Source organism: Strongylocentrotus purpuratus, unplaced genomic scaffold (genome assembly GCF_000002235.5).
Source record: "Strongylocentrotus purpuratus isolate Spur 01 unplaced genomic scaffold, Spur_5.0 spur5_scaffold_6, whole genome shotgun sequence".
Classification (NCBI taxonomy): Eukaryota; Metazoa; Echinodermata; class Echinoidea; order Camarodonta; family Strongylocentrotidae; genus Strongylocentrotus; species Strongylocentrotus purpuratus.
The window spans coordinates 39,035,958-39,061,842 of NW_022145612.1; the positions used below are offsets into that span (position 1 = coordinate 39,035,958).

Genomic DNA, 25,885 nt, shown 5'->3' on the forward strand with positions numbered 1-25,885 from the left:
AGTTTTGTACAGTGGTGTTTGAAATGTTGAGAATCAATAGCACAATTTTTAATATACGGCCAGGGTAGTAATGCAGCTGTGTGTGTTTCCTCCCACAACATGCAGCATGTACAGCCCAGCGACCACGGCGGCTTGCGCGTCGCCTGCCCGTACTCGGGGTGAAAAGTGGTGATGAATTGACAACTTCTAACCCTCATTAAACCAAATGCGCAAATATACAACACAATTTCATTTAGTTATTTTAAGAGATAAACTTATGGACTACCTTCCTAGTTATGTAAAAATTTCGGAAACTTTCGGAAAATGTCAATAATTAGAAGAGAACACGATGATGATGAGAAACTTGCATTCACTCTAACTCACGATTTCCTTGGTCGATTTCGCTGGTTCAGATGGCTACGTCTTCAGTAGAGTTATCCGAGCACAGCGAAAGCATTTGATAACCAATAGAAGGTTGTATTGTGCCATAAGTTGTCGATTTTTGTATTTTATATGTTATAGCTATATACATCTTCCATGAGTATGACGTCATTTTCTCGGTGACTCGCATGGCTTCAAAGCCTTTTTTTACGACCAAGTGTTTGGAGAGCTTAGGGAAGCAGACCGTGTTGCGTAACATTTCGTAACATTTGGATTGCCAGAGGGCATCTGTGGTCTGATAAGGGCGGCTGTTGATGGATTTGATGGCTGAAGAGGGTTACATTACTTGTTGTTAAGCCAAGTTAATCTTGAATATCTTTCCCTCGGGAAATTCTTTCGAGACGGAATATCCATTTAACTCACATATCCCTGCTCTATCTACACTGTGTGCGTGTAATGCATTGCAGTGGATGGTCAAGCTTGGGGGGAGAGGGGATTAAGAACTTTGATAAGAAGTTGTGTTCACATTGCACGCACTGCCATATCCTAATAACACACTAGTATTGTACACATGGTGCGTCCACACTCACTCATACCATAATACTGTAAGTTAAAGATAATCTGGACTTGAACAACTCATTTCGCTATTCAAACTGTATCTAACTCGAACTAGAATATATAACAATGTGCTTTGGCATAATGCATAGTAAATGGCACATGTCCTTGGCTAAGAATATATATATACACATGAATATCGAGCAAAAGACAAATATACTGACAGTAATAAAGTATATTCTCTTCTCAAAACTTACTTAAAATGTTGTCTAAATCAAACAACATAATCATCAATCTCACACACACGATAATACTTTCCTATCATTTCTACAAGTGATTACTATGTTCATCAATGACATTATCTCTCCCCACATGGCATCTCTGCCCACATGGCATTTCTTATATTTCCTCTCATAGTTCACATGTCATATAATCCAACAAGTCATTGGCAAAGATCATTAATATCTCTTTTTATACAGTAATACAAGATATATGAATAGTGAACTATAATAGTTTAGAAATACACATAATTATTATGGAGAACAAGAATATAACACAATTGAATAATAAAAGATTCTTTCTTACCTATTAAAGGAAGACAAAATAAGAAAAGTGTTGACTAGGATGCATGGCAAAACAAAGTGAGAAGCCACTCCTGGTATCCCAGCTGGTGTGTTTAGGTTAGTTGTGGGTGAGGCCACTCTCGCAGGAGGGGGTACCTAATTAACTAAGAGGAGGGACTATATGGGGGCTATAAATATAATTGTGTCATACATATAGTCAAAGATATACAAAAAAATAGGGGGGGGGGGGTATTCTGTGGGGCTCCACAACTGTTTCTGGCGGCTGTCCAGACAAACCCTCTAGGGTTTTTATACAGCAACCAAATTCCTATTTTTTTTTTACTGTCAATATTGTACCATGTTCATAATAATTATGTAAAAGTAGTATTGTTGTGTTACTGTTTTTAAGGAATAGAATAAATGCTGAACTTGAACTTAAACCATGGCATATACGAATGAGTCTTAAATGCACTCTTTTTCCCCTGTGGACTACTGCTGCCATATTCTTTGATCATGCATCAATAAATTTGGACAAAAGATTATAAAGATGAATTAATCAATCAGCTATAATCAAATCAAATTCAAGTATCAATAAAGTTTAAGAACATATAACAAAGTCCATTGACATATATAAGGTTTTCAGTGGGTTGGTCATAATTGACATGCCTAACTTAAAAAAATCATTTGATACCATGGCTAGTAAAACCACTTTGAGGTACGAAGCAAGAGCAGCAGCTGAAAATGATGAGAAAAATAAATAATGAAACATTAAAAAATTGAAAAATGAAAATGAAGATGTGTGATTACATGAATGGCAAGTGTGGGAGTTTGTAGGCTATACAAGGTATTTTTCTTTAAACAACATAGTATAAAGATTATTGATGTGCTTTTGTCATTTCATTTTTGCTGCATTTTTGTAAAGGTGATTTACCAATTGCATCATGTTGAAATTAGGCTTCATAACCATAACATCATCCTTTGTTTTCAGCCTCCACTGAGTGTTGAATCATCCTTAGTTGGTGTGATGTTCTTGTTGATTGGAGGAACGTACGCCTTGTTTGCTCCTGTGTGGGGCTATGTAGCAGACAAAACGGCAAGTTATTTTTCAGAAAATTTTATTTGAAGTTACAATGATACACTGAAAAAGATTAATTAAACTTTATTTCTTATTTGCAGTAATGGATCTGGGTGGGGGGGAGGGGGTCACAGGGGGCTTGCCCTCAGCCATGCAAAAAAAAAAGGGGGAGGGGGAGAGAAAAGAAGAATCATGGGCTGATTTTTTTTTAGCCTGTTATAAAAAAATGTATTCACAGAATGTTTAGAGTTCCACTTCTTCTTCTTCTTCTTCTTCTGCCCCTTGTTCTTGTTCTTCTCCTACTTTTCCTTCCTTCTTCTTCTTTTTCTTCTTCTTCTTCTTTTCTTCTCCTTCTTCTTCTCCCCCTCTAGCTCCTCCTCCTCCTCCTTCTCCTCTTCCTCCTCCTTCTTCTTCTCCTCCTTTTTCTTCTTCTCCTTTTTCTTCTTCTCCTCCTCCTCCTCCTCCTCCTTCTTCTTCTCCTCCTTTTTCTTCTTCTCCTTCTTTCGTTTCATTATTTACTATTATTTCAAATACAGAAAACCACTCGCCTCATGATGGCTTTAGGAAGCTATTTCACTGGGATTTCCTATCTGTTGGTTGGTCCAAGCCCCCTTCTTAATCTCCCAAGGTAACTACTTTTAATCCCTTCCTTGCCACATGACCCATTCACACCGACGCCAAACCTCCAGTTTGTATACGTCCGAACAAAGCAACAAAAAACAAAATTATTAGTGAGGTTTGGACCGTGGTTCAATCCATACTGAAGGCTTGTTCAGATATGATGTGGTAAAATAACACAAAAAATGCTGCTGCTGCTGTATTTTGTAAATGAATGGCAACTGTGCGCAGTAAAGACAGTGTACGTATTCAAAAAGCTCTGTGTATAAGATACAGAAATGTACGTGAAGGGTACGTATTACACTTAAGATCATCATAAATAACACATAGTTTTGCCCCGTCATTGCTGAAAGAGCCTTAAATAAACCTATTTTTAGCAAGCACTGTACCTGTGATTAAAGTAAAGGTGGAACATTGATGTTTTACATCCCATCATGCATTTCACTTCCGGTACAAAATTTGTTTGCTGTTATGCCCATCATGGTGGGCATTCAGGCAGTCTGCGATCTTGTGACCGAACAAAGGTGATAGAGGTTTGCGACTTGTTTGAATATGTGCAAAGATCATCTATGTTTGGAACCAGCGCTCAAAATACACGGGGGCGGTGGGCGATTCGCCCCCGTGAGCTACATAATCGCCCCCGTCAGGTTGCTCACGGGGGCGATTGCAAAATTAAAAATCGCCCCGGTGGAATTATAAAATAAAGATTATCTTTTCTGTTATAACTTTAACACAATATTGAGTTTCAATTTTCAAACCTTAAACCAATGAAATGGAACTAAGATTAGTGTGCAAGATATCTCGTTTTATAGGCCTATTATTACCAATTCAGCTCGCAGTGCAGTGCCGCCGTCAGCAGTGGTTATAGGCCTACTGCGCCGTTAGCGGTACGTGTGCACGCTGCCGCGCCATGTCTGCTGGAGCTGGAGGCGATCGCGCAAGGGCAGAAACATGGTCAGTTTTTCGTTGTCAGCAAATAATGAACCTCGACCAGTAAATCAATATTAGGGACTTTTAGATTTGCACATTGAGAACGTGGACTGCAACGTGTGACCTCCTTTTAAGGCACTGCCAGTGCTTAAAAGGACGTGACGTGTGACTGCCAGTGCCTTAAAAGGAAGTAACACGTCCACGCAAATCTAAAAGTCCCTATTGAGAAGAAGAGGAAGATGAAGAGAACAAGATGTCGTGGAATGATATGATAACATGGGCAGATCTACGGGGGGGGGGGGGGGGGGGGGTTTAAGGGGTTTAACCCCCTCCTCCCACCCCCCCCCCCCCCCCCCCCCCCCCCCCCCCCCCCCCCCGGCCACCTTGGGCTGCGGGGGGAGGGGGATGCTGGAGAGGAGGACTACTAATCTATTTTATTTTTTTCAGGGGGCGGGGAGAAGTGAGGCAGATAACCCTAAGTTTTTGGTTGCTGCTTTATATGTAGTTGATAATGCATGATTAAAATAAAGAGAGAGAGAGAGAGAGAGCCACCATCATTTTGCAATGGTTCAGGGTTTGTGTAATGTACATTTGAAACCATTTCTTAGCGTCTCAACCCTAAAAAAATAACAAAACTATTTTTGAGGAAAAGCATTATACTGAATTAAATATCGAATAATCTAATGGATCATACTAATACTGATACGGGCTAAAGACAATGTGGTATTTGTAGAGAGGTATTCCAAAATGACATTCTGATAATCAACATTTGTTCTGGTATCATATGTATATACGCATAATACAACTGATCTTTATGATTTCTTAACGTGACATCGCTTCTTCTCCCTCTGCAAATAAAAAAGAAACCAAGGTTATTTAATAAAAGGATCATGTGACAAATAATCTTTGTGATTCAAATCGAAGCGAGGATTTTTTTGAATAAGCAATGCTTTTCACCAGAATCTTCTTTGTAAAAACGACTTTTACAAATCTCAGCCATGCAAATCTGCCACTGTGTTGTAAGGTCTCTTTCAGATTAGGAGAAGTGTATTCTTTAATGAGTATTTTACATTGAATGGAACGTCTCAACTCAGTAAGCATGGCTGAGATTTGTAAAAGTTGTTTTTACAAAGAAGATTTGGGTGAATAGCAGTGCTTATTCAAACAAATATTCGCATCAATTTGAATCACAATCATTATTTGTCACTTAATCACTTTTAATGACCTTGTTTTCTTTCTCGTTTGCAAGGGGAGAAGAAGATATGTCAGGTTAAAGACATCATAAAGATCAGTGTTGTGTGCGTATATATTGTATACACAAGCCAGTAACAGCTATGTAGCTTGTAAATTTGTAAGAGGGAAAATGCTGATTGAAATGATAATGATGAAATAGCAAATAATTGAGGAGTATCATAGGTACCAATTCAATGGATATTTGTATAAAAAAGAGCCCCCCTCAGTACTAAAAGAGCCCCCGTGAGAAGGCGGGGGCTCTTTTAGTACTGACGGGGGCTCTTTTTTATACAAATATCCATTGATATTTTTTTGAGGGGAAGAGCCCCCGTGGACAAAAAATTGATTTGACCCCTGTTTGGAACGCGTGTGAAAATCTGTGTTTGGTTTTTTTGCTGTCACCTTTGAACCTCATTTTTTTCAATTCTTATGAAAATCAGTTAAAATTTATTTTTAAAGTGGTCAGTTTCTTGCGGTATCTTGTATGCAAACAGCGTATTGACTGGATGGTTGGCATCCTCCTTCCTTCAGTGTCAGATCAGGGTTAGACGAGCCATGCAAGCTAGTGTCTCGTCTGATACAAGCTGGGTTTCTTGAGACCTTGTCTGGGAATGCTTATACCTACCGGGTATACTAAATAATGCCTGCACCATTATAGTGAATTATATACTTCACTTAAGTAATCCAACAATCTGATTGGTCGAAATTGCATTCATAAACTTTTACTGTTCCCGAAAATTCCCGGTAACCATGGTTAAAAACAGTTCAAAATCCCAATAACCATGGTTATTGGGAAAATAGGTCAGTCTCCATGGTTACCCCATAGGTTTACATGTTAAAAAATGGTCTGAGCGATCGAGGATACCATACGTGTGCGAAGAATTGGTCGGTAATTTCAATACAATTGAATCTCGATCGATCTTACCGACAATTTTATCTTGCATTGTTGACATGAAGACGAAAATAAACTTCCAAAAACAAAAAAACAACATCTGCCGATAGATCTTGATCTAAATTCGTGCCAATATGCATTGCAAAAGTAAAAGAAGGGCCTGTTTAATGGAGCAGCCGCGAAGCATCCACAACGCGAAGCCGTTTTCAATGCATTTTAATGTATATATAAGAAAAAACTGCTATGTATGGTAACAGAGCGCGATAGCCGAGCGGATTAAGGCACTGGTTTACTTACATCACCTTTTGTACGCAAGAGATCAAATCCCATCTTCGAAAAAAGTTTTTTTTTTTTTCTTTTTTCTTTTTAAAATTTTTTTTTTTTTTGGCATATAAAAGTATTAATGACTGCTTTAATATTCGAGAAATAGTTGTTTTTATATGCTCTCGGGAAGGTTACAATTGGGCTATCACCCTCGGCACGCCTCGGGTAATAGCACAATTCTAACCTTCCCTTGAGCGTATAAAAACAACTATTTCTCTCAAAGGAGTCATTAATACTATACCAATCACCCCCCCCCCCAAAAAAAAAAAAAAAAAAAAAAAAAAAATCAAAAATCAAAAATCAAAAATCAAAAGGCTTGTTCTGTACAATGTCTCTTATAAGGTCCATATCGCTATTCTATATGCAGAATATGAGCTTTGTAAATCACTTCTACCAAGAGATATTAAACGTTTAAGTGCAACGAAAACAAAGCACAGTTTCATGCTTACAATGTCTCAACTTCCTATGTTTATTCTATGTTCAAATCTAATTTCTATGGTAACTAATATTAAGATGATCTTTCCTCGTTTTACAGTCGGTTGTGGATTGTCATCGTAGCACTTGGATTTCAAGGTTGCATCTGTGGAATTTGTATCATGCCAGCACTTCTAGATCTATTTTTAAGTGTCAAGTAAGTAGCTAGTCAAACAGTCACCAGGCCCAGTTACATTGCAAATTGTTTAAAGATAAACTTGAGTACTGGTAATGCGATTGCATTGTGAAAGAAAAGGTGTGGAATGGATCAGAAAAGTTGATCATATAGCATGCATAATGCATAATGGTGTGTAATGCAAGGTTCTGGAGTCATCAAAATCATCATAAATTTGGCAGAGTCTTGGTAAAGTAACAATCACTTACACAGAAAGATGTATATGGGACAACACACATGGTGTCAGGGCTAGTACTACCCTGATTTCCTTATCTTTCTAAGCTCATTACTCAGCCAGTATACATTTTCTTCCAAAATTGTTTGGCACATGACATTTATTTGTAATCTTGAACATTCAGTGTAAGTTTCGTTAGATTCTGTGAGAATTCATTTTCTTTTTTTACCAGAACTCAAGTTTATCTTTAAGTTGTTCAGTTTTTTAACTACCATTTACACTACTATAGAAACTCATAAAAAACATTGGTGTTTGCTTATTCATGTTTTCTGGTCTTCTCGTGAGTTGATTCTACATGTTTACTTTCACTTTGTCATGACAAAAATTATAAAATGCATTATTTAGAACGTTTGAATCAATAGACCACTTTCGTAATGTACCATAATTAAATTGCCATGCCATGTTGCAAATTATTTCATTTACCTGCTACAAGTAATTGTATTTCAATAGTCACATTGTGAATTGCATACATTACATGTTGCTAGGTAGGACAAAGGGGACTGGAACATGAAATTAGGATAACAAAACAAAACCAAAGACAGCAAAATTATTAAAAAAACAAGTTACTATCTTATAGATAGGTAGGCTATATAGCTATAAGAAATGTAATTGGATGACAACCAACGGGTCTTTATGAAATGTCATAGTATAAAGACGTTACACCAACAGAAGTACTGTTAATCACACTGGATAGGATTACAATAACAAAACCAAAAAGTACTCTTGAACAAAACAAAACAAAAATTGTTTTTCATTGCAATAGTACCATAAATAGATTTCAAGGAAGCAATACTTTATCTGTCTATATATGACTGGTTACTAAGTTCATGTAGGTATTACAGTGCAACCTGCCTCTAAAGACCAATCAAAGGAAGACAAGAAGTTGGTCTTCGTAAGCAGTTGATGTACAGGTTCTTTTAGGACAGAATTCAATGAGAAACAATATGCAAGGGAAAAAGAAAATGTGTTCTTTATAGAGGGATGTCCGCCTACATGTGTAGGTTTGATTCTATCAATTGTGTGATGTGTGTTTTCTGATTTCTGGTTCTTGCAGGTGGTATGGGCACCCTGATGATCTTGCAACACAGTCTATCATATCTGGACTCTTCAATGCCGCTTATTCCTTAGGGTATGGCAAAACAATAAGTTGTTTTTTCCTTCTTTTTTTCCCTTTTGAACAAAGTTTAAAGGTATTGTATTGTATAATACCCTATACCTTCTTCCTGTATGGTTCACATTTGAAGTGGGCAGCTCATTCATGAGGAAATGCTCTAAAAATGAAAGATTATCCTTTATTATTATTATTTAAAGATTATTATTGCATTTAACACCTAAACAAAGAATACCAGCACAGATTAATGAAATATGTCAAGCTGTCTCTAAATCGAAATTACCAATTCTATCATTAAATTTATTTTTAGTAGTAGAAGTAGTGGTAGTAGAAGTAGAAGGAGTAGTAATGATGCTAAAAATAGTAGTAGTAGTGGTGGTGGAAGTAGTAGTAGTGGTGGTGGTGGTGGTGGTGGTGGTGGTGGTGGTGGTGGTGGTGGTGGTGGTTGTAGTTGTAGTGGTAGTAGTAGTCTTCCCGATTTTACCCCTATTTTCCCAATCTTCTTACTCAGAAGCAGGGAATATCGTTAGATGCCATTCCCCCCCCCCCCGAATCCTTTTTTTTTTTTTACTCAAGGGGGGGGGGGGGGTGGTTGAGGAAAAATCACCCCTGAAGTAGAAGTAGTAGTAATGATACTAAAAGTAGTAGTAGTAGTGGTGGTAGTAGTAGTAGTAATACTCAAAGTAGTAGTAGTAGTATGACTACGATGACTATTTAGTGGTCATGTAACAATGATTCCATCTTCCCAATATCTTTTTTTTTTATTCCTCCAGGAGTTTTATCGGACCAACAGCAGGAGGCGCCTTAGTTCAGCAGATTGGATTTGTTTGGACATCAACATATATCGCTGGTGGATGCTTTGCCGTCATGATTATGGTCTGTCTGTTTGGTGTGTGGGAGTTTCAATGTGGAAAGGGGTAAGATTGTAAAGAATACTTTTATATTTATTACGCTAAAGGTGCCACTTTGTCTTGAAGTTTCAGTTATCAAAAAAATAGATGATCATGATCATGATGATCATGATGAATATGGTGACAGTGATAATAATGATAAGAAATTATGATGATGATGATGATGATATGTTGATGGTAGTGATAATGATGATGTTGATGAAAATGGTGACAAAGATGAGGATAATGATGAGGATGATAATGATGATGACACCTTTTTATGTGGAATCCGCTTTTGCCAGGTGCTCGTAACAGTTCTCCTGTACGAAATTTAAAGTTTTTAGAACAGTTGCTTGTCCATCAACATTCTTGATCTTAATTCTTGCAATGGTGTCAAGGGATGTTGCAAGGAGAAGGATGTGTTCTAGTAATAATGAAGGATGATTTGTTAACTTTCTCATTCTTTTTATTCCTACATGAAAGAATATGATAGAGGTAACATAAATACTTGAGCCTAGTACTAAGTATATCAAATGTCTGAAGAGTTAGGGAATTTTTGAGGTCATATTTTGAAGTGTTTCAGTTATGAATAACCCTACTATTTATTTCCAGCACAACAACTTTTTCATAATTCTGTTTATTTTGCAGGCGAAGAAAACCTAGCCACATGAAGAATGCTGCCAATGGTGAACTTCCAGGTGATGAACAGCACATTGTCAATGCTTGAATGGAGCTCTTGTTCCAGTATTAAATTAACCTCGCTCCAGAATGTATTTGCCACTGCCAACTCAATAATTTGTTTTGTGTGTGTTATCTGAGACTAGATATTAAAGCCTTACAGTACTTTACTCCTGCAAAAACATAAGTAAAATTCACGTTGTACTAATAGCAATCAATAACTTGTATTTAAGATTAGAAAGAAAAATATTCTTTTCTATGTTTGCTCCATTGTTGGATGTATAACATATAGAGCTGTTGGGTCATGAATGAATAATTAAATGTACCTTTAATGTTCATCCAGTATACATATCAAATACTTTGTGGAGTATATTTATTTGATGGCTTTGCATGAGTGGGATACAGGAATATTTTGCTTGAGCTGTGACAATATCGAGAACAGTATATTTTTGTATCACACCAAAACAAAGCCATACAGTATTATTATTATCATCTTTATCAGGCTGACTAGCGTAATAACAAAATTTGACTTAATTGGTAAATATGGCTTTGTTTGGTGATATCAATATCAATAGTTGGAAGTTTCTGGATGACTAAGCAATTATGAAAATAATATTGATCACTCATCCGGTTACTGCACTAAAGATAGTGAATACACTGATTTATCGTACCATTTGGAAGCCTTATATAGATAATAATATTTTCTATTGAACAATATCTTGTAATGTTGGTCTCTTCTTCCAAAGTATTATGGGTAACGAGGTACCCATAAAAAGACACCTAGTGAAGTATTTCTCAAAGAAATATACTATTTAGAGGATTACTATATATTTTTATGCCTGTGCATGTGACTAGGGCATATGTTTATAATTTTTTTTTACTGGTTTTTCAACTTTAAAAGAAAAATCATGTACTCATGTATTCAACCAAGAGGGAAAATGCCCATCACATCATTGTAGTACTTTAAAGATTAAGAATGAAGTTTGAGATTCATAATTTAGTATTAGTCTCAAATACTGCCATTCATATATCATTTATGTATTGTATTCTATTAATTGTGTCAATCCAAAGATATTTATCATAACTGTATAAATAAAAGCTTTAGTACTTCTGTCTGACATCAGCAAGTGAGATTAACAGCTACTTATATTTCTCAGGCTATTTAAAATTAAAAATGTATAAACATGTATATGTATGTCATGTTCTTTGCTGCTTCCCCTATAGCGCTATACATGTATGTGATGGGGTTGAATAAACCAAAGCAAAATACTTCGGTCAAAATATCAGATTTTTTACCTTTCATTTTGCAAGGTATTATCATTTGACAGTATGGATATTTCAAAACATTGTTAGTATTTAGTATTTTTAGTATTTAGTATTTATTGTCCATTTCTGGATATTTGATTTTCACTGGTGTAACATATACAGATTAACATTTACTAATGTATTTACAAAAATGTAGACATTAACAGTGAATACACAAGGTTTAACATATGATTAAGCACAGATTAACAGAGGATCGAATGTTGTTTTATAAACACTAATTCAGAACAATAATGGCTGAATGTAATTAACAAAAATCCTCCAAAAAGAATGAAATTAAGGGTAAATCCAACAGAAACACCAGTGAAGGTTGCCACAGTGCGGCGCCCGTTTGCGTTTTAAGTGCTAGAGAAACGACATTGTTTAAGTTTTCTCTAATGGTCTTATTTATTTGAATGAAATCCAACCCAAATAGACAACTACTCTAACAGAAAAATCAGAAAAGCACAATGATGAGAGTTATGAATTTTTGAAAGTTGTAATACGTATACGTATGGGCACTTCAAATTGGCTTAAGCGATAATGTCAATGTGATGTAGTGCCAGACTAATTTCCCATCTGTTCCAACATATAAAATGACTAAAATTTAAATTTTTCAAAAAATCATGGGTTAGGAGGGTCTTTTTTTTTAGAGGACCTATAATAATATGATATCTATAAAATATTTTGAGTAGTGCCCCAAGGGAGAAGGAACTTACAAGAAAATCAGAAATTAGTGATATTTTTGTACGCGGCAAATGGGAGAGCTTATTATCCACGTCCTACGTCACAGTCCACTGACCAAACTACTAAATTACTGAGACTCTTTCTTATATTTGCAAGGTATTTGTATTTTAGAACATGGTATTTTGACGTCAAAGTATTTCCATTTTCATGATACATTGATCGTCTACTCTACGAAGGATAGTTATAAACTTTACTATCAAAATAAAAGTATTTTTTTAGTTCTTGATACATTCTGAGGCTGGTAGTTAAAATTATGAACTGATTTAGAGAAAATGGCTGCTGCAACTCGGTTCTATCATGAAATCAGTTCGTGGGCACCTTTATGAAATTAGACTCGTTCCGATCAAAATCCTTGAGTGCCACATTTTTTGGGGTCTATTATACATGTATAATGTATGTGTGACAAAAACTTGTCTGTTGCAAACCAGCTTGTTCTATTGGTCATGCAAAGCTGGCAAAGAGTTATAGTAGAATAGCGCCACAGGTTTGTCAACTTATTCTTTCTCACCAAGCATTGGTCTGTTTTCTGGTTTTTTGGTCTGTATAATCATGTAGAATATGGATAATGGCCAAGTATTAATTTCCATAATGATATAATACAAGTACATTGTACATGTGTATTCAAATGATACTGGTTTGTGATGAATGAGTTATGATTATATGATTGATAAATTATAATAAATATATAAATTTTATATAAATGAATCTCCCAATTTTGCATATCCATTCATTCTCATTTTCGTCTGTACTCATGCATATAGAATGTATGCACATGCATTCATCAAAAACACACCTGCGGACTATCTTACAAAAGAGTTGAGATTAATCCAGACTGATCACAAGTCCTCTAATCAATCGCATACCAGGAACTTCCACAAAATACCAACTCTTTAGTACAGAGTTTTGATTGATATCAAGTTGTGATCAGTTTCAATCACTCGCATCTGCGTATAAGACGGGGCAATATTAGCGTCTTTCGGATGGCGACGTTAAAGGTCGGTCCCCAGATGTAAATGATCATATCTGATTGATACACGTCTGTAAAAACCCAATTACACACACACACTGAATTTCGTGAATATAAAGGATGACTCCAATAAGACGAGAACAAAGAAAGAAATCACAATCCTCGGTTCGTAATTGCAAATTCAACAGGAATGATTTAATACAAACATGAGATTGCATTAATGTGGCAATACTCGCACCTTTCAACAGTTTAATATTTAGTATTTACAAAAAGAGCCTGCAGGCAAATTCTATATTGCAGACATAGAAATTGAACATCATAATCACAAACACGCGCCCAAGTTCTAAATAGAATACTTCACTATCAAATAATTTGCATTGGGATAAATTCTTTGGGTATGGTGTACACTGGAACTGTAAACGGTTTGCTAAAATCAAGACAGAACAGAAAATTTATAACATCGGGCAATAGTGGGTGAAAAAAGATATTCAGCAAATAAAATGGAGATGAAAAATTCACAATTACACTAATGGACCTGCCTTGTGAAGTTTGATGAAACTTAGAACTTGAATTTTGTAGAGACATATTTTAAAACATATCCATTAAAAAAAATGGTTCATAAAAAGCATACACGGCTTCTTCCAGGCTGTTGTCTAATCTTTATTTCTGGGGTATTAACATCTCTTGTTTTCTTTCTTGTGCAAGCTGCAAGTTGTAAAATAATTGGAAAAAATTAATCAAGAACCAATGATGATGATGTCTTCAATGAATTATGTACTTTCATTTCTTTTATAAGATCCATGGTAAAAATATGACTTGTAGTACGTCAAAATTAATCTTAAGTCAGTGACTCCAAAATCCAAGGGGTCATGTGTGCAGGGCAGGACATTGAATTCAATTAAAATGTAACTTGCGGTTATTTAACATCATGATTTCATGTGTCTTGTTTGTGCACAATGACAACACTTTGAAATAAATAATATTGATGTACCCGCATCCACAACATAATATATTCAGTTAACATAAGTACTCCAGGCTAATGCTAGTTCATACAGGTAATATCAACCATGGCATGCACTTAAAGGGTCCGCCATTTTGATCTGATGCGCACATGCCTGAGACACTGGTAAGATACTACCATCTATGTACATACTTTGCATGCAACATAAATACAAAAATCAGCTTCAAGCATGGGCAGTATACATCAAGTGATGATTTCTTATGCAAATCAATTTGCATTTTCTTAGGTTTATTCTCTAATCAATTGATCTCGTAAGATTTTAAATGATATTGGGGCAAAATCGGCCAACAACTCTGGGTGAATCGAGAGAGACAAAATGTTGGATGAGGAGGAAAACCTAGTCATATTTTCATTTCTATGGTCAGAAGATATGGGAGTTGGAACATCCGAGTTTAAGTACATAAGAATCCACCTTCTTGGTTACCAGACTGAAAAGGAAATTGCATTCTATCGTCACCTTGTGATACTGTTCTGCGAGTCTCACAAAACTTGTCATCAGTGACAAATGACAGTTTTTGTTATAAGCTAGTGAAATCCTTGCTTCGGATTGGTTATCAGCAGATTTGTCAATGATTTAGGTCATTTGTCATTTTAAAAGGGCTTTTTGAAATGCCACCCCCCCCCCCCCCCAGATGTTGTCTTACAGAGAAGGATGTTGATGTATTAAGGTATGATTGCATAAAAATGATATTCTCAATTCAATAAATTTCTTCAATTCAAACTTCATTCGTAAGGAGAAGTTTCGAAGAAGGTAGGTTGCCAGCCGGAAGAGGACACCACTCCCTTCGAAGGTGACTCAGACATGACATTGTATTCTATCTCTCATCTCTTAGGGAATTGTCTCTGGGTAGTTCCAGGGTATGATGCTGATATATCAAGGCATGATTTGACAAGATGTCATTCTTGGATAACTCCATATCATCAACTTGAGGTGAACCTTGTCCAATAGTGGAAGCCCCCCCCCCCCCCCCCCCCCCCCCCCCCCCCCCCCCCCACCCGAACAGAGGATACTGTCTCCTGTACTACTCAATTCAGACACGACATTGTATAGCACCTCTCATCTCTTGATGATTTTTCCATGTGAAAGGCAATGAGAATGATGTTGGTGGATGTAGGGCACGATTGCAGGAGTCCCATGTCATCAGTTTCAAGTGAACATTGATCTCCTTTGACAGTTCTCAAACGATGGAAGCATGCGGTGCCAGAACATAGAGGTACAAACACATACATGTACAGACATTGTCCTCTACAGCACCATTACTCAACTGACACAGAGCAATGTCCATGTAGAGTTCAATGAGAATGATGTCCATGATGTATTGAGGCGTGATTGCATAAACATGGCATCCTTGGTTGATCATCATTTTGAAGTGAAGGTCGATCTCCTCTGACAGTTCTTATAAGATGGAAACGTTTGGTGCCAAAACACAGAAATATGAAACAAGCGCAAGTAATCTTCTTCGTTATTTGGCTAAGCCTATGTGCTATCCATTAGGTGTTCCATGAGAATGATGTTGGTGATATATCAAGGAATGATTGCATACAAATGAAATCCTTGGATGATCATCAATTTCAGGTGAATCTTGTTCTCCTCTCCTGTGCTCTGTCCCGATAATTACCCTGTAAAAGAAAAGAACAATGTCAAAAAATATGGGTGACAACAATCATGTGTGATTTGAACGGAGGGAAATCCCTTTTGACATAGTTAGGTACATAAAGAGAAAGCAGTCAAATCAGAATAACAGTCTAAGGAAAGTCGAAGAACAATTCAGAAAATAAACATGGAAATTTTGGGAATTCATGATTGAGCAAATCTGGGTTGTGCGTAAAGTGACTTTCTCAAAAGATAAGAATCTCAAATTGGGACATCGCTACATATCAATGGGATTGTTGTAATTGTTATTTCTTGCTATTTGCCTGTCCCCCCCCCCCCCCCCCCCTCTTCAACTGCCCTGTACATCTTATTTTGTTCAGACCCTATTACTATACATTACTAATAAGAAGCATTAATGCCTGCAAACTAGTGTTGGATCACGAGAGGCTTCTGGAAGTAACTCACCCCTCCTTTGCTTCCCCCTGGTGACTGCTGCTGCTGTAATCCCGTCCTCGTCTTTAGTGCCTCCAGGTTCTGCTTGTGCAGGTCCGAGAACTGTTGATGCTTCACCAGGACCTCCTTCGACGGGAACTGTCGCTTACAGAGGAGGCAGATGAGCTTGGTCCAGTCCGTCAGGCTAGTCGGAACACTCTCCTTAGAATCTGCCGAGGAGGAGGAGTAGGAAGGGGCAGGCTTCTTACTGGGAGGGGGCGCTTCTTCCTCTGGTTCACTGTCACTGTCTCCGCCATACTGCGCTAGGATGTTCGTCTATCCAGGGGGGAAAGGGGGGGGAGGAGGAGGACAACATGTGAGAAAATAAGAAAGGAGTAGCATGGAGAAATCCAGAGTTGTGTCGGTCGATTATATTTTGAAGTTTCCCCACCTCGGACAATACCACTGACAATTAACCTTGATAATTACCACTCAAAGCACAATTGTCTATCGAGACTGACTCAAAGTCAACAGTGAATCAAACAAATGAAATAACAATTTTCATGTGCTACAAAATAAAAATACACAAGAGCAGCTCTAAAAAGAATAGGGTCTAGCCATGATGATCATGTAGCTAAATCAGAAAGCATCCACTTTGAACATTTACAACATCATCTCTACTGAATGCTTGTTAGGTGTTGCACTTACAATGCTGGCAGCCTTATTCCGTTGGTCATCACTTGTTGAGGAGCGCTTCAGGGCCAGCATCACAGACTGTTTGGTTTCTACTGGATCAGCCTAAAAAATAAAAAAAAACAGCGAAGGACAAAGTCAAAGCATATGTAGAAAATGGCAGGAAACAGCTCATATCTGGTTTAGGAGGTGGTGTGAGGTACCAACCAGAGCTCAAGACTAATAGTGAGCTTAAGGATATTGATCCTCAGATAAGAACTATGGCTACGGTACTCATTATTTGGTTGCTCACTAAAAATACATCCATAAAACTACCAAACTACCAATCCAATTTTTTTTTTTTTTTTAAATACCAAACGCTGCATAGAGCTGGTCCCTAGGATTTAGACTTAGAGCTGTAGATTCTCTGCGTACTTCCTACCTTACAATCTCAATTAATACTTCCTTCTGACATACAAAAAATAGTTAGTCTCTCAGATAGGACATTCCAGATCACCTAGTTGCTTATTAATAATGAAATGTGTACAAGGATGGACCCACCTTTTTACTGAGGACAGCAAAGCCAGCATCTGCAGAGGCTGAGGAGTTGTCTTTCTTGTAATCACTTCCACTCTTCTTTGATTTGCTATTCTTCGTCTCGTTTATGGTTGCAGCCCATCTTCTCATGTCACTTGCCACCTGCAAAAAAACACATTCATTTTGATATATTTATCATGACACTAAAAGGGATCACTAGATGACAACTTATTACGTCTATTCGGAGCCAATAAGACATTAACACAACATCCTTACGGCCCTGAAACGACAATTAACACATTTGGGGATATTAATTAATCTGAAGTGCCTTTGATTAGGCGACTAGATATTGGTGCTTTAGAAATTCCTGGATTGGATTGGAAGTGTTACAAATAGAGAGATTAAGAAAAACAACCATCAAGTTCTATAACATCAGAACATAAAAAATGAAAAGAAATAATTACAAAATGGCTATATGTTTTACATCTGTTACCCACAAATATGGGAAACCCGTCATAAATAATTTGGCAAATTCCCCTCCAAAACACTACAAAACTCATATTTATTTGTATACATAATCTTGCTTCAAATTTACTCTGTCTTTTTATAAGAATTTAATACAAATTTATACACAATTATACTGTTATCATTCACAATGAAAACATAAGATACAGTAGAACTTTGGTATAAAGAACATGAACTCATCATAACAGGGTAATTCCATTACTTGCCATTGTGCTCTAATGTAATAATGTTATGATGTAATGTCCTTTATCACAAGGAATTTGTCTATTATTCTACTGTAGCACCTGTCATATGACATACCTTCTTAGCCACCTTTCCCTTCTCTTTCTTATTCTTATCTTCCTTTCCTCCCTCCATCCCAGGCATGCCGACTTGAGGTATAGTAGTAGGCCCATCTTGCTGGGCTGGGACGTACTGAGTACCATCCCAGTACATGTACTGCTGTGTGTGTGCATTGTAGTAATACTGGTGGAGAAAACAAGGCAAGAAAAGTGTTAACATTCAAGATTCAAGATTCAAATTTTATGGTCCACATTAAAAAACACAGAAATTTGGCCTCCACTGGCAAGAGATAACAATAAATAACAAAAAAATACATGAAATGTGCACAAAACAAACACATCAATTAGATTTACAAACATTTTTGAATACATGATGACAAAAGTAAAGACCTACGCTAATGAAGAGGAGATAGCAGAGTAAGATGATAGACTGAAATGGAATGAATTAGGAAGAGCAAGAGCAAGAGCAAGAGGGAATAAAGACTGCTTGCATATCTTTATATAACATCATTACATCTCATTATATATTTGGCATCACCTTTGCCTGCCTGCAAGGGGAAAAGCTAACCTAATCACAATGACCTTTCACTCTCTGCTTTCATGATAACGGCCTGAGATTAACACTCGTCTGCAAATCATCTCAAACCAAATTTCACGTTTTGAAAGCTTACTTACAAGCAACTTTTTTTCATAACAGTTCAAATCAATTACAACAACAGTAAACAAACAAAAAATACAAGAAATCAAACAAGATTGTGCCATTCAAAATAATTCCCAATGCTTCTGCATTTCTCAATTATCTTTAAAAAATTGTGCAACAAATTAATCATATTCCACGTTTTAAATCTGTATAAAGATGCATTAGACTGGTGTATCTTTTCGGGAGTTCTAACAATATCATTGAGCGCAGGAATGAGTTTGGACTTTACCTGTGAGTTGGAGTCGTAGTACAGTCCTGTCTGAGGGTCGTAGTAGAAGCCTGATGATTCGTCATACTGGTATTGAGATACATCGGGATAATAGCCACCGTCTGAACTACTGGATGTCTGGTGCTGTAACTAAACAAGAGTAACATTTATCCTGTTTAGTGCCCACAAAATTCATCAGAAAATGTAGTTTTTCTAACCACTTGGATGTAGACTCGAAATGGTAGGTGAAATGTGTGATATCCTCTCATAACTCACTTCATAACAATAATGACACTTGAATATTTCTAACATTTGATGTCAAATCAGATTACTGGTAATCCAATATCCAGCCACAGCAAATAATACATTTATAAAGTAGCTATTCCCTTCACTCAGAGACAGCTAAAGCTCCTTTGGCAATCTATGGTATAGAAAGAAAACTTGTCCATAGAAATCACATTTTTCATTTCCTCTGTTTCACATAAAATCTTATACCTAATGAACCTGTGCACTAAGACCCTTTACTGGTTCTCTTTAAGCAGTATACAGTCAAACTTGCTTCAGAAACCACCTGTCTATAAAGGAGAAATTCTTTGTTTCCCTTGAAGAAAACAAATTCTCATTGAACCCTGTACTACAAGAACCTGTACATAAAAGACTAAAGACCACTTTTGTTGTCTCCCTTGAGCGGTCTTTATATACTTCACTTCACTGTAATCTACAAGTTTGAATGCAGTTCACTCTTGCAGTTACAGTTGGCAATGAAAAAGCGACACTTACTGTTTGGGCATTTGTCTCTGTGTCTTGCTGCTGCTCTTTCTTTCTCTTTTGTGGTTTGACCTCATGAACGATCTGGCTCAGGTCTAGCGTGTGTCCGTCCGTTCCTGGAGGTGGAAGGTCAACCTTGACCCTCTTGGGTTTCTTCTCTGGGCCACTCGCTCTGATCTTGTTGAGTAGTTTCTGGGTGATTTGCTGCTGCTCTAGCTGCATCTTACGAGCTGCTTGCACCTGCTCCTGGGCTAGCGCTACTTTGTCTACAGGTTAATTTCAAATTTACAACAAAAAAAAAATTTAGGGTTTCAAATAATGTATTTCGTACATTGTCAAGTCCTATAAAATATAACCTGTGCATGAAATGGATGAAGAATAATTCATGCACATGTTGTGCACACATTGTGCCTGTTTTGTTGCCTTATCAACAGCTGTTTAATGACAGAGTTAAAAAACAGAATGAAAACAGTAAATTGTTCAAAATTCCAAATCATGTTCCAACATAAACTTTGCGTTTTCATTTTTTTAAATTTTATAATAAATTGTTGATGTTATTGTACCGGTACTTATTATCTTCTTTCAGATAAATGAGTTTCATTAGAATAGTATAGCAGCAATTAAAAAGAAGAAAAGAAGAAAAAAAATTGTCAATTTGAACTTTACTGCAAATCTCTGTCCTTTTGTGGTTTTTTTCTTTCTTACTTAAACCTATAGATTCTCACTGCATGACTTACCTGCTACAGATAGTTCTTTGGAAGAGTGAGCAGCTGATCCTGCTGCATAGGCTGCTGCATAGCTTTGATCATAAGCTACGGTGCCTGTGGCCACTGCCTCTGCTTGCTGCTGGTAGTACTGCTCATAAGATGGTCCAGCTTCAGCCTGCAAAAATGATTACATCACATTAACAATAACAAAAATAACAACAACAAAAGTACTAAGAACAACAGCTACAAACAAACAACAGCTACATTAATATTTTTATTCCCAAGGGTTGCTCAATGAGCCTATGAATTACTATGCAAAGACACTGCACGCATTCCAGGAATTTCTTCGTACCAGGTTCCAATTTACTCCAAACCTGGGATGAGGAAGGCGAATGTACTTTAATGTCTTGCCAAATGATATTCGTGATGCAGTTGGGACTTGGAAAATAAGGGTAGGCAGGAGACCGCCTCCTGACTGAATTTTGATTAGTATTTCTTACCTCGGCCCATGAAGAGTAATCTTCATCTGTCCCTTCTCTGCAGAAATGCACTGAAACTGGAAAATATGGAGAGAAAAATAGCTCTTAGAACAATAAAAATCAGCACGCATTTCAAAACATGTGAACTTGACTCAAACTAGTACAGGTAACTCTGCCATAAGTCAAAGTCGCACTAATCAAATTTTCCCCAAGTCCAATATTTTTTTGGGCCAAACTATGCAAAACATGTGTTATTTAGTCAAGAAGATGATTATAAATCCAAAGGCTCGTCATGTAACAACCTCTTTGTAATAGACAGTTCATGCATGTCGTTACTGTCTAAGTATAAGCACATAAATAGCACCTAGACTACATTTTGAATTCAACTGAGCACTTAAAAGAACATGTTCATAAAAAGTTATGCAATTATAATTCAGGTACACAACAATGCAGTTGTTTTCACCTAGCAATTCCCCTGTTCAAATGGTAATGGGGAAGAACTTGTCATAGAGCACTTCTTTTTCTCTCCACGAACATAAAGGAACAACTTGCGATGATACTTTCTACCTATAACATGGTCTACTTCCATATATCACTTATGTTTATCAACAGTTACCATTCATCAAGTACCATTCATCATTTGTAAATATTTCTCCACCACCAATCACAACTTACTTTGTTTTCCATCTATCACAAAGGGTGGATGCATATTGTTGAGAATCTCCAGTAAGTGGCTGGCATACTCTACAGCCGACAGCGCAGCGTAACACAAGCCTCTTGATGTGTTGGTTGTGGGGTCACGTATGAGCTGGACGTTCATGTCAACGGCCGTGATGTCATGGAGCTCTTGCTGGACCTTCTCCTCCGTGGTCAGCGAGTCCAGACCCATTAGCAGAAGAACTGTATGGAGGTGAGAATTAGAATTGGGACTATGATATACAGTTTATTCTCTACTCTGATACAAAAATAATTTATTTGTAGATTGATATTTCATACATGTGACAAATGGAGCACAACAGGCACATGACATCATACACATAACATGTGCTCTCATAGAAAAGTAAGTAAGTCATAGATTGATATTCCATACATTATAACAAATAAAGAATAACAGGCACATGAGAGCATGACAAATGAAAGACTTAGAGACTCAAGATATTGACAGATCTTGAAATTTAACTTTCATAAATTTCTTGGTCTCTTTCTGATTTAGCCCTTAAATAATATCACCAATTTGTTTCACTTGGAACAATTTGACAGCAAGCTCGCATTGCATTTTCATACTACAGTAATCAGCATTTACACAACCTTCAATAGTTTTGTGAATAATTTTGTTTCTTCATATCTACTTACTTCTTGTAGGTCTTGTACTGATTTGACTGTATCGCTCTGACTCTGTAATACAAACAAGCACACATTGCATGATTATTAAAAAAAAATAAAGAATGTACACACAACAACAAAAATGAGTTTGTCTCATCAAGTGATTCAGGATGAATACTACTCCTGGGACCCGTTTCACAAAGCCTTTTTTTCAATTACAAATCTGCTGCTAACCAATCAGAAGAAAGGATTTCACTAGCTTATAACAAAAACTATCATTTGTCACTGATGACGAGTTTTGTGAAATTGGGCCCTGTTAAGTCAGATCCTTAAGATGGAATAAAAAACAGTTTTAAACATGCATATCATTGTAAAGTAGCTATTTAGGAGATCTATTGTCACATAACGTCATAGAAGGACAAACTACAATCAACAGTTTATTTATTGCGACCATGACCCTGTGTAATCCAGACCACAAACTAATCTCATCATCACATACTGATAATTTGTTCACATTTTTTGACAACAAATATCCCTGATTGAAGTTCCGACTGGTCATATGAATAAAATAGTAAGAGTGATTGGCTATCAATTGACATTCTTGATTGACAGATGATACTTGATTTTATATGACATATTAGACAACCTGTACAATGCCTTGCTTGAGTACAATCTTTCAGGAATACACTCTTATAAATCTAATTGAAACATTACTTCATGGTCTATTCCTTACCGTTCTTCTCTATTCCACACTTGAAGCAGTTTCCTCTCCTCTTGAAGTTCTGGGTACCACACTACATTAAAAACAGGTTAGTGTTGCATTAAGATTAGACAATGTGATATGCATTATTGAACAATACATGTAAAGGTACTGTTAACTCAAGGGGAGGGAGGGGGAGACACTTTTTTAACAGAAAAGTAACAAATACAAAGTAAAACTTCTATTTTATAAAAAAAATGCTCACATGTAGTATTTTTGTCAATACATATTTGCAAAATAAGATTCAGGAATCAAAGAAAGTCAAAGAATTAAATAAAAAAGATAAGATCAACGCACGAGAACGGGAAGTACGGGGGGGGGGGGGGGGGGGGGGGGGGCTTGTTTAGTAGATTGATGCAAAAATTCAAACATTTCATTTTCTATTTTCAAAGATTAACCAGATATGAGCCACGTAGATTGAATTACCTGTGAGCAGAACCAGTCTTCATCACCTCTGCTCTTGCTGTATGTGAGTGAAGCACGCCCGTCCCCGATCACCAAAATACCCTAGCAGAATAACACACATGGAAAAGAAACAGACACAAAAGTAAGTATGTGGTACAATTTTTTCTTCTCCTCTAGCCTGAGAATTGGCTGTGGATCAAAAGAGATATGCAGTCCGTTCTCTGGTCATGCAGATTTTTTTTTTTCAATCTATAAAAGCGTTAATTTCCTTTTATTAGTTTTAGTTTAAATTTCACTTTTCCCTGAATAATTTCCTAGTACTGCTTATTGCGTATAAGCAGAAGTAATTAAATAAATGAATGAATAAACAAATTCAATAAGCTATCGGCAAAGAAACAATTTTCACATCTTTCACGTTATCTGGCAATCATGAGGGAATTGGGGGCAAGAGGTTGGAATAAAGTAAATTTTGAGCATGAAAACATGTGCCTTTGGGAATTTTGTAGCCTTTCTAATTTTTTTTTTCTTCATTTTAGTCTTCCCCAAGAAGTTAATTAAAGGGTCAACAAATACTCAACATGCTCGTTTCTGGCTTGCTTTAACACAAATTAAGCAGTTGAAAAAAAAACTAACAGAGGAGAAAAGAAAGAAGAAAAAAAGGGGAAAAAAAAAAAAAAAACATGATCAGAGTTTCCAGACTGACAAATATCTCAGTTGAAACCAGTCAATCTAAAAACCTTTCAAAAAATCCTCCTAGGAAAACAGACTTGATCTGACACTAAATAAATCAAGTCAATGTTCTCAAAATATATCACATGGAAAAAAAATGAATATAAAAATAAAGCCAAACCTCTTTGCACAAAAATATCAAATTTCAACCTGTCTAAGAAATTTAAACAAACACGTCAAGATAAGTTCAAATGCATGTAATTTCTGGAAAAAATCAAAGAGGTTTGGCTTGGCAGCAAACAATCTAGGCAACATCATTTGCAATTTGCAAAAGAAAAAAAAAATCCTCTCAACTTCAACAAAAAGCAAATGACTGCATCTTGTTCTTGTCTAAGAGACTATTACATGGGCAAATGATGACACAATGTTTTTATTTCGATCATATTACAATCCAGTATTTTTGTTAACCTTTTAAAAGAACTTGATATGGTACATGTAGGAAGAATATAGCAGCAAAGCATTTTCGATCACCACTTTCACTCTTCAAATTGGATTTTCATTTTGCATTTTTTTTCTTTGTCCATGACAAACTTTGGTTTCTAATTTGCAAATTTTGTTCACACCACATCGTGTGATCATGTGTCCATCTTTGCATCTCTCTTCAAGTCTAAGATCTACCCCTTTCCCTTCTCCCCTTCCATTTCAGAATTTCAAATCCTACCTCATCTAACGCTTTGATACACTAGGTGCTCTGTGGCAGTTCTCTGTAGGCCTTGTGCAAATGTGGTTTAAAATTATGCAGTCAAGCTAATTCTTTGCTTATCCATATTATTTTCTTTTTGTGTGTTTGAAACATGGAGGCTAAAGTATTGCCAATCTTTTTTCATATTAATCATGTCAACCCCCCCCCCCTCCCTTCCTTTTTTCATTTAGTATTTTCTCATTTTTCCACAGTGGAAGTACTTGATTGTCTTTGATTTTTCAGCAGTAATCTATTTTCTGATTTATTTATTTTAAAAATCAGTTATGCATTTCTTCTTCTCCTAAAGACATTCCTTACTTGACTGAATTTGTATGATGCTATCCCTATCAAACCCCTTAATTCCTATGCCCATCCCCCTAACTACACAAACTAGGTGCCTTGTTCTGCCTTTCTCTAGCAATACTCGACAACCCTTGTTTGCCGACTGCCTTGAAAAGCAGCAGCAGCTCTACAAAAAGGAGCGCAGGGAGAAGAATACATCGTGACTGGCACGATCTCAACAAAACCTGGTTTTCCTCCATCCATCGTTGGGCATCCGGAAGGAATTGGAACTCCACAAAAGCGAAGCCTCTTGATGCACCTAGAAAGGGTAATATAGGAGAGGCCAGCAAATGGACCCAGAGGGCAAGTGTTAGGAATGTTTGTCGATAGGCATTCACAGTTCACTCACTCACTTCTCATCACTCTTTCCCTCTTTTTTTTGTGTGTGTAATGTATGCTGGACAGGCACTTCTGGTCAACAAAGCTGGCTTGTCTTTTCGTTTACTAATTTTTTTCTTTATTTTGCAATCGAACATCTTGTTCACTTAAAAAAAATATCATCAAATGATGAGCTCGCAGCATTATAATGACTTTATACTGAAACAACACTGATGAAGGAATGTATTCACAAGTCAATGAATAAAGAATGTA

The 25,885-nt window shown here is 36.7% G+C and overlaps 2 protein-coding genes across 2 annotated transcripts in view; one reads left to right on the plus strand and one right to left on the minus strand.

The window, feature by feature from the left end:
- LOC100888927 (MFS-type transporter SLC18B1) overlaps window positions 1-11,888 on the plus strand; it is a 32,072-nt gene extending 20,184 nt beyond the window's left edge. Inside the window, exons 9-14 of the mRNA XM_030972820.1 lie at window positions 2,467-2,571; window positions 3,090-3,181; window positions 7,086-7,181; window positions 8,489-8,563; window positions 9,319-9,462; window positions 10,084-11,888. Coding sequence (XP_030828680.1) covers window positions 2,467-2,571; window positions 3,090-3,181; window positions 7,086-7,181; window positions 8,489-8,563; window positions 9,319-9,462; window positions 10,084-10,162 — 591 coding nt within the window. The 3' untranslated portion in view covers window positions 10,163-11,888. The remainder of the gene's footprint in view (window positions 1-2,466; window positions 2,572-3,089; window positions 3,182-7,085; window positions 7,182-8,488; window positions 8,564-9,318; window positions 9,463-10,083) is intronic.
- A 1,407-nt stretch (window positions 11,889-13,295) lies between these two features.
- On the minus strand, window positions 13,296-25,879 carry LOC115919323 (RNA-binding protein 10-like). Its single transcript, XM_030972821.1, has 14 exons — window positions 25,480-25,879; window positions 23,563-23,643; window positions 23,110-23,170; window positions 22,407-22,448; window positions 21,729-21,953; window positions 21,075-21,130; window positions 20,605-20,749; window positions 19,880-20,133; window positions 19,121-19,249; window positions 18,211-18,375; window positions 17,410-17,547; window positions 16,885-16,974; window positions 16,210-16,512; window positions 13,296-15,770 (listed from the first exon to the last, which is right to left on the minus strand). The coding sequence occupies exons 1-14, from the start codon at window positions 25,492-25,494 to the stop codon at window positions 15,723-15,725; spliced, it is 1,752 nt and encodes a 583-aa protein (XP_030828681.1). The 5' UTR covers window positions 25,495-25,879; the 3' UTR covers window positions 13,296-15,722.
- Window positions 25,880-25,885: the final 6 nt, after the last annotated feature.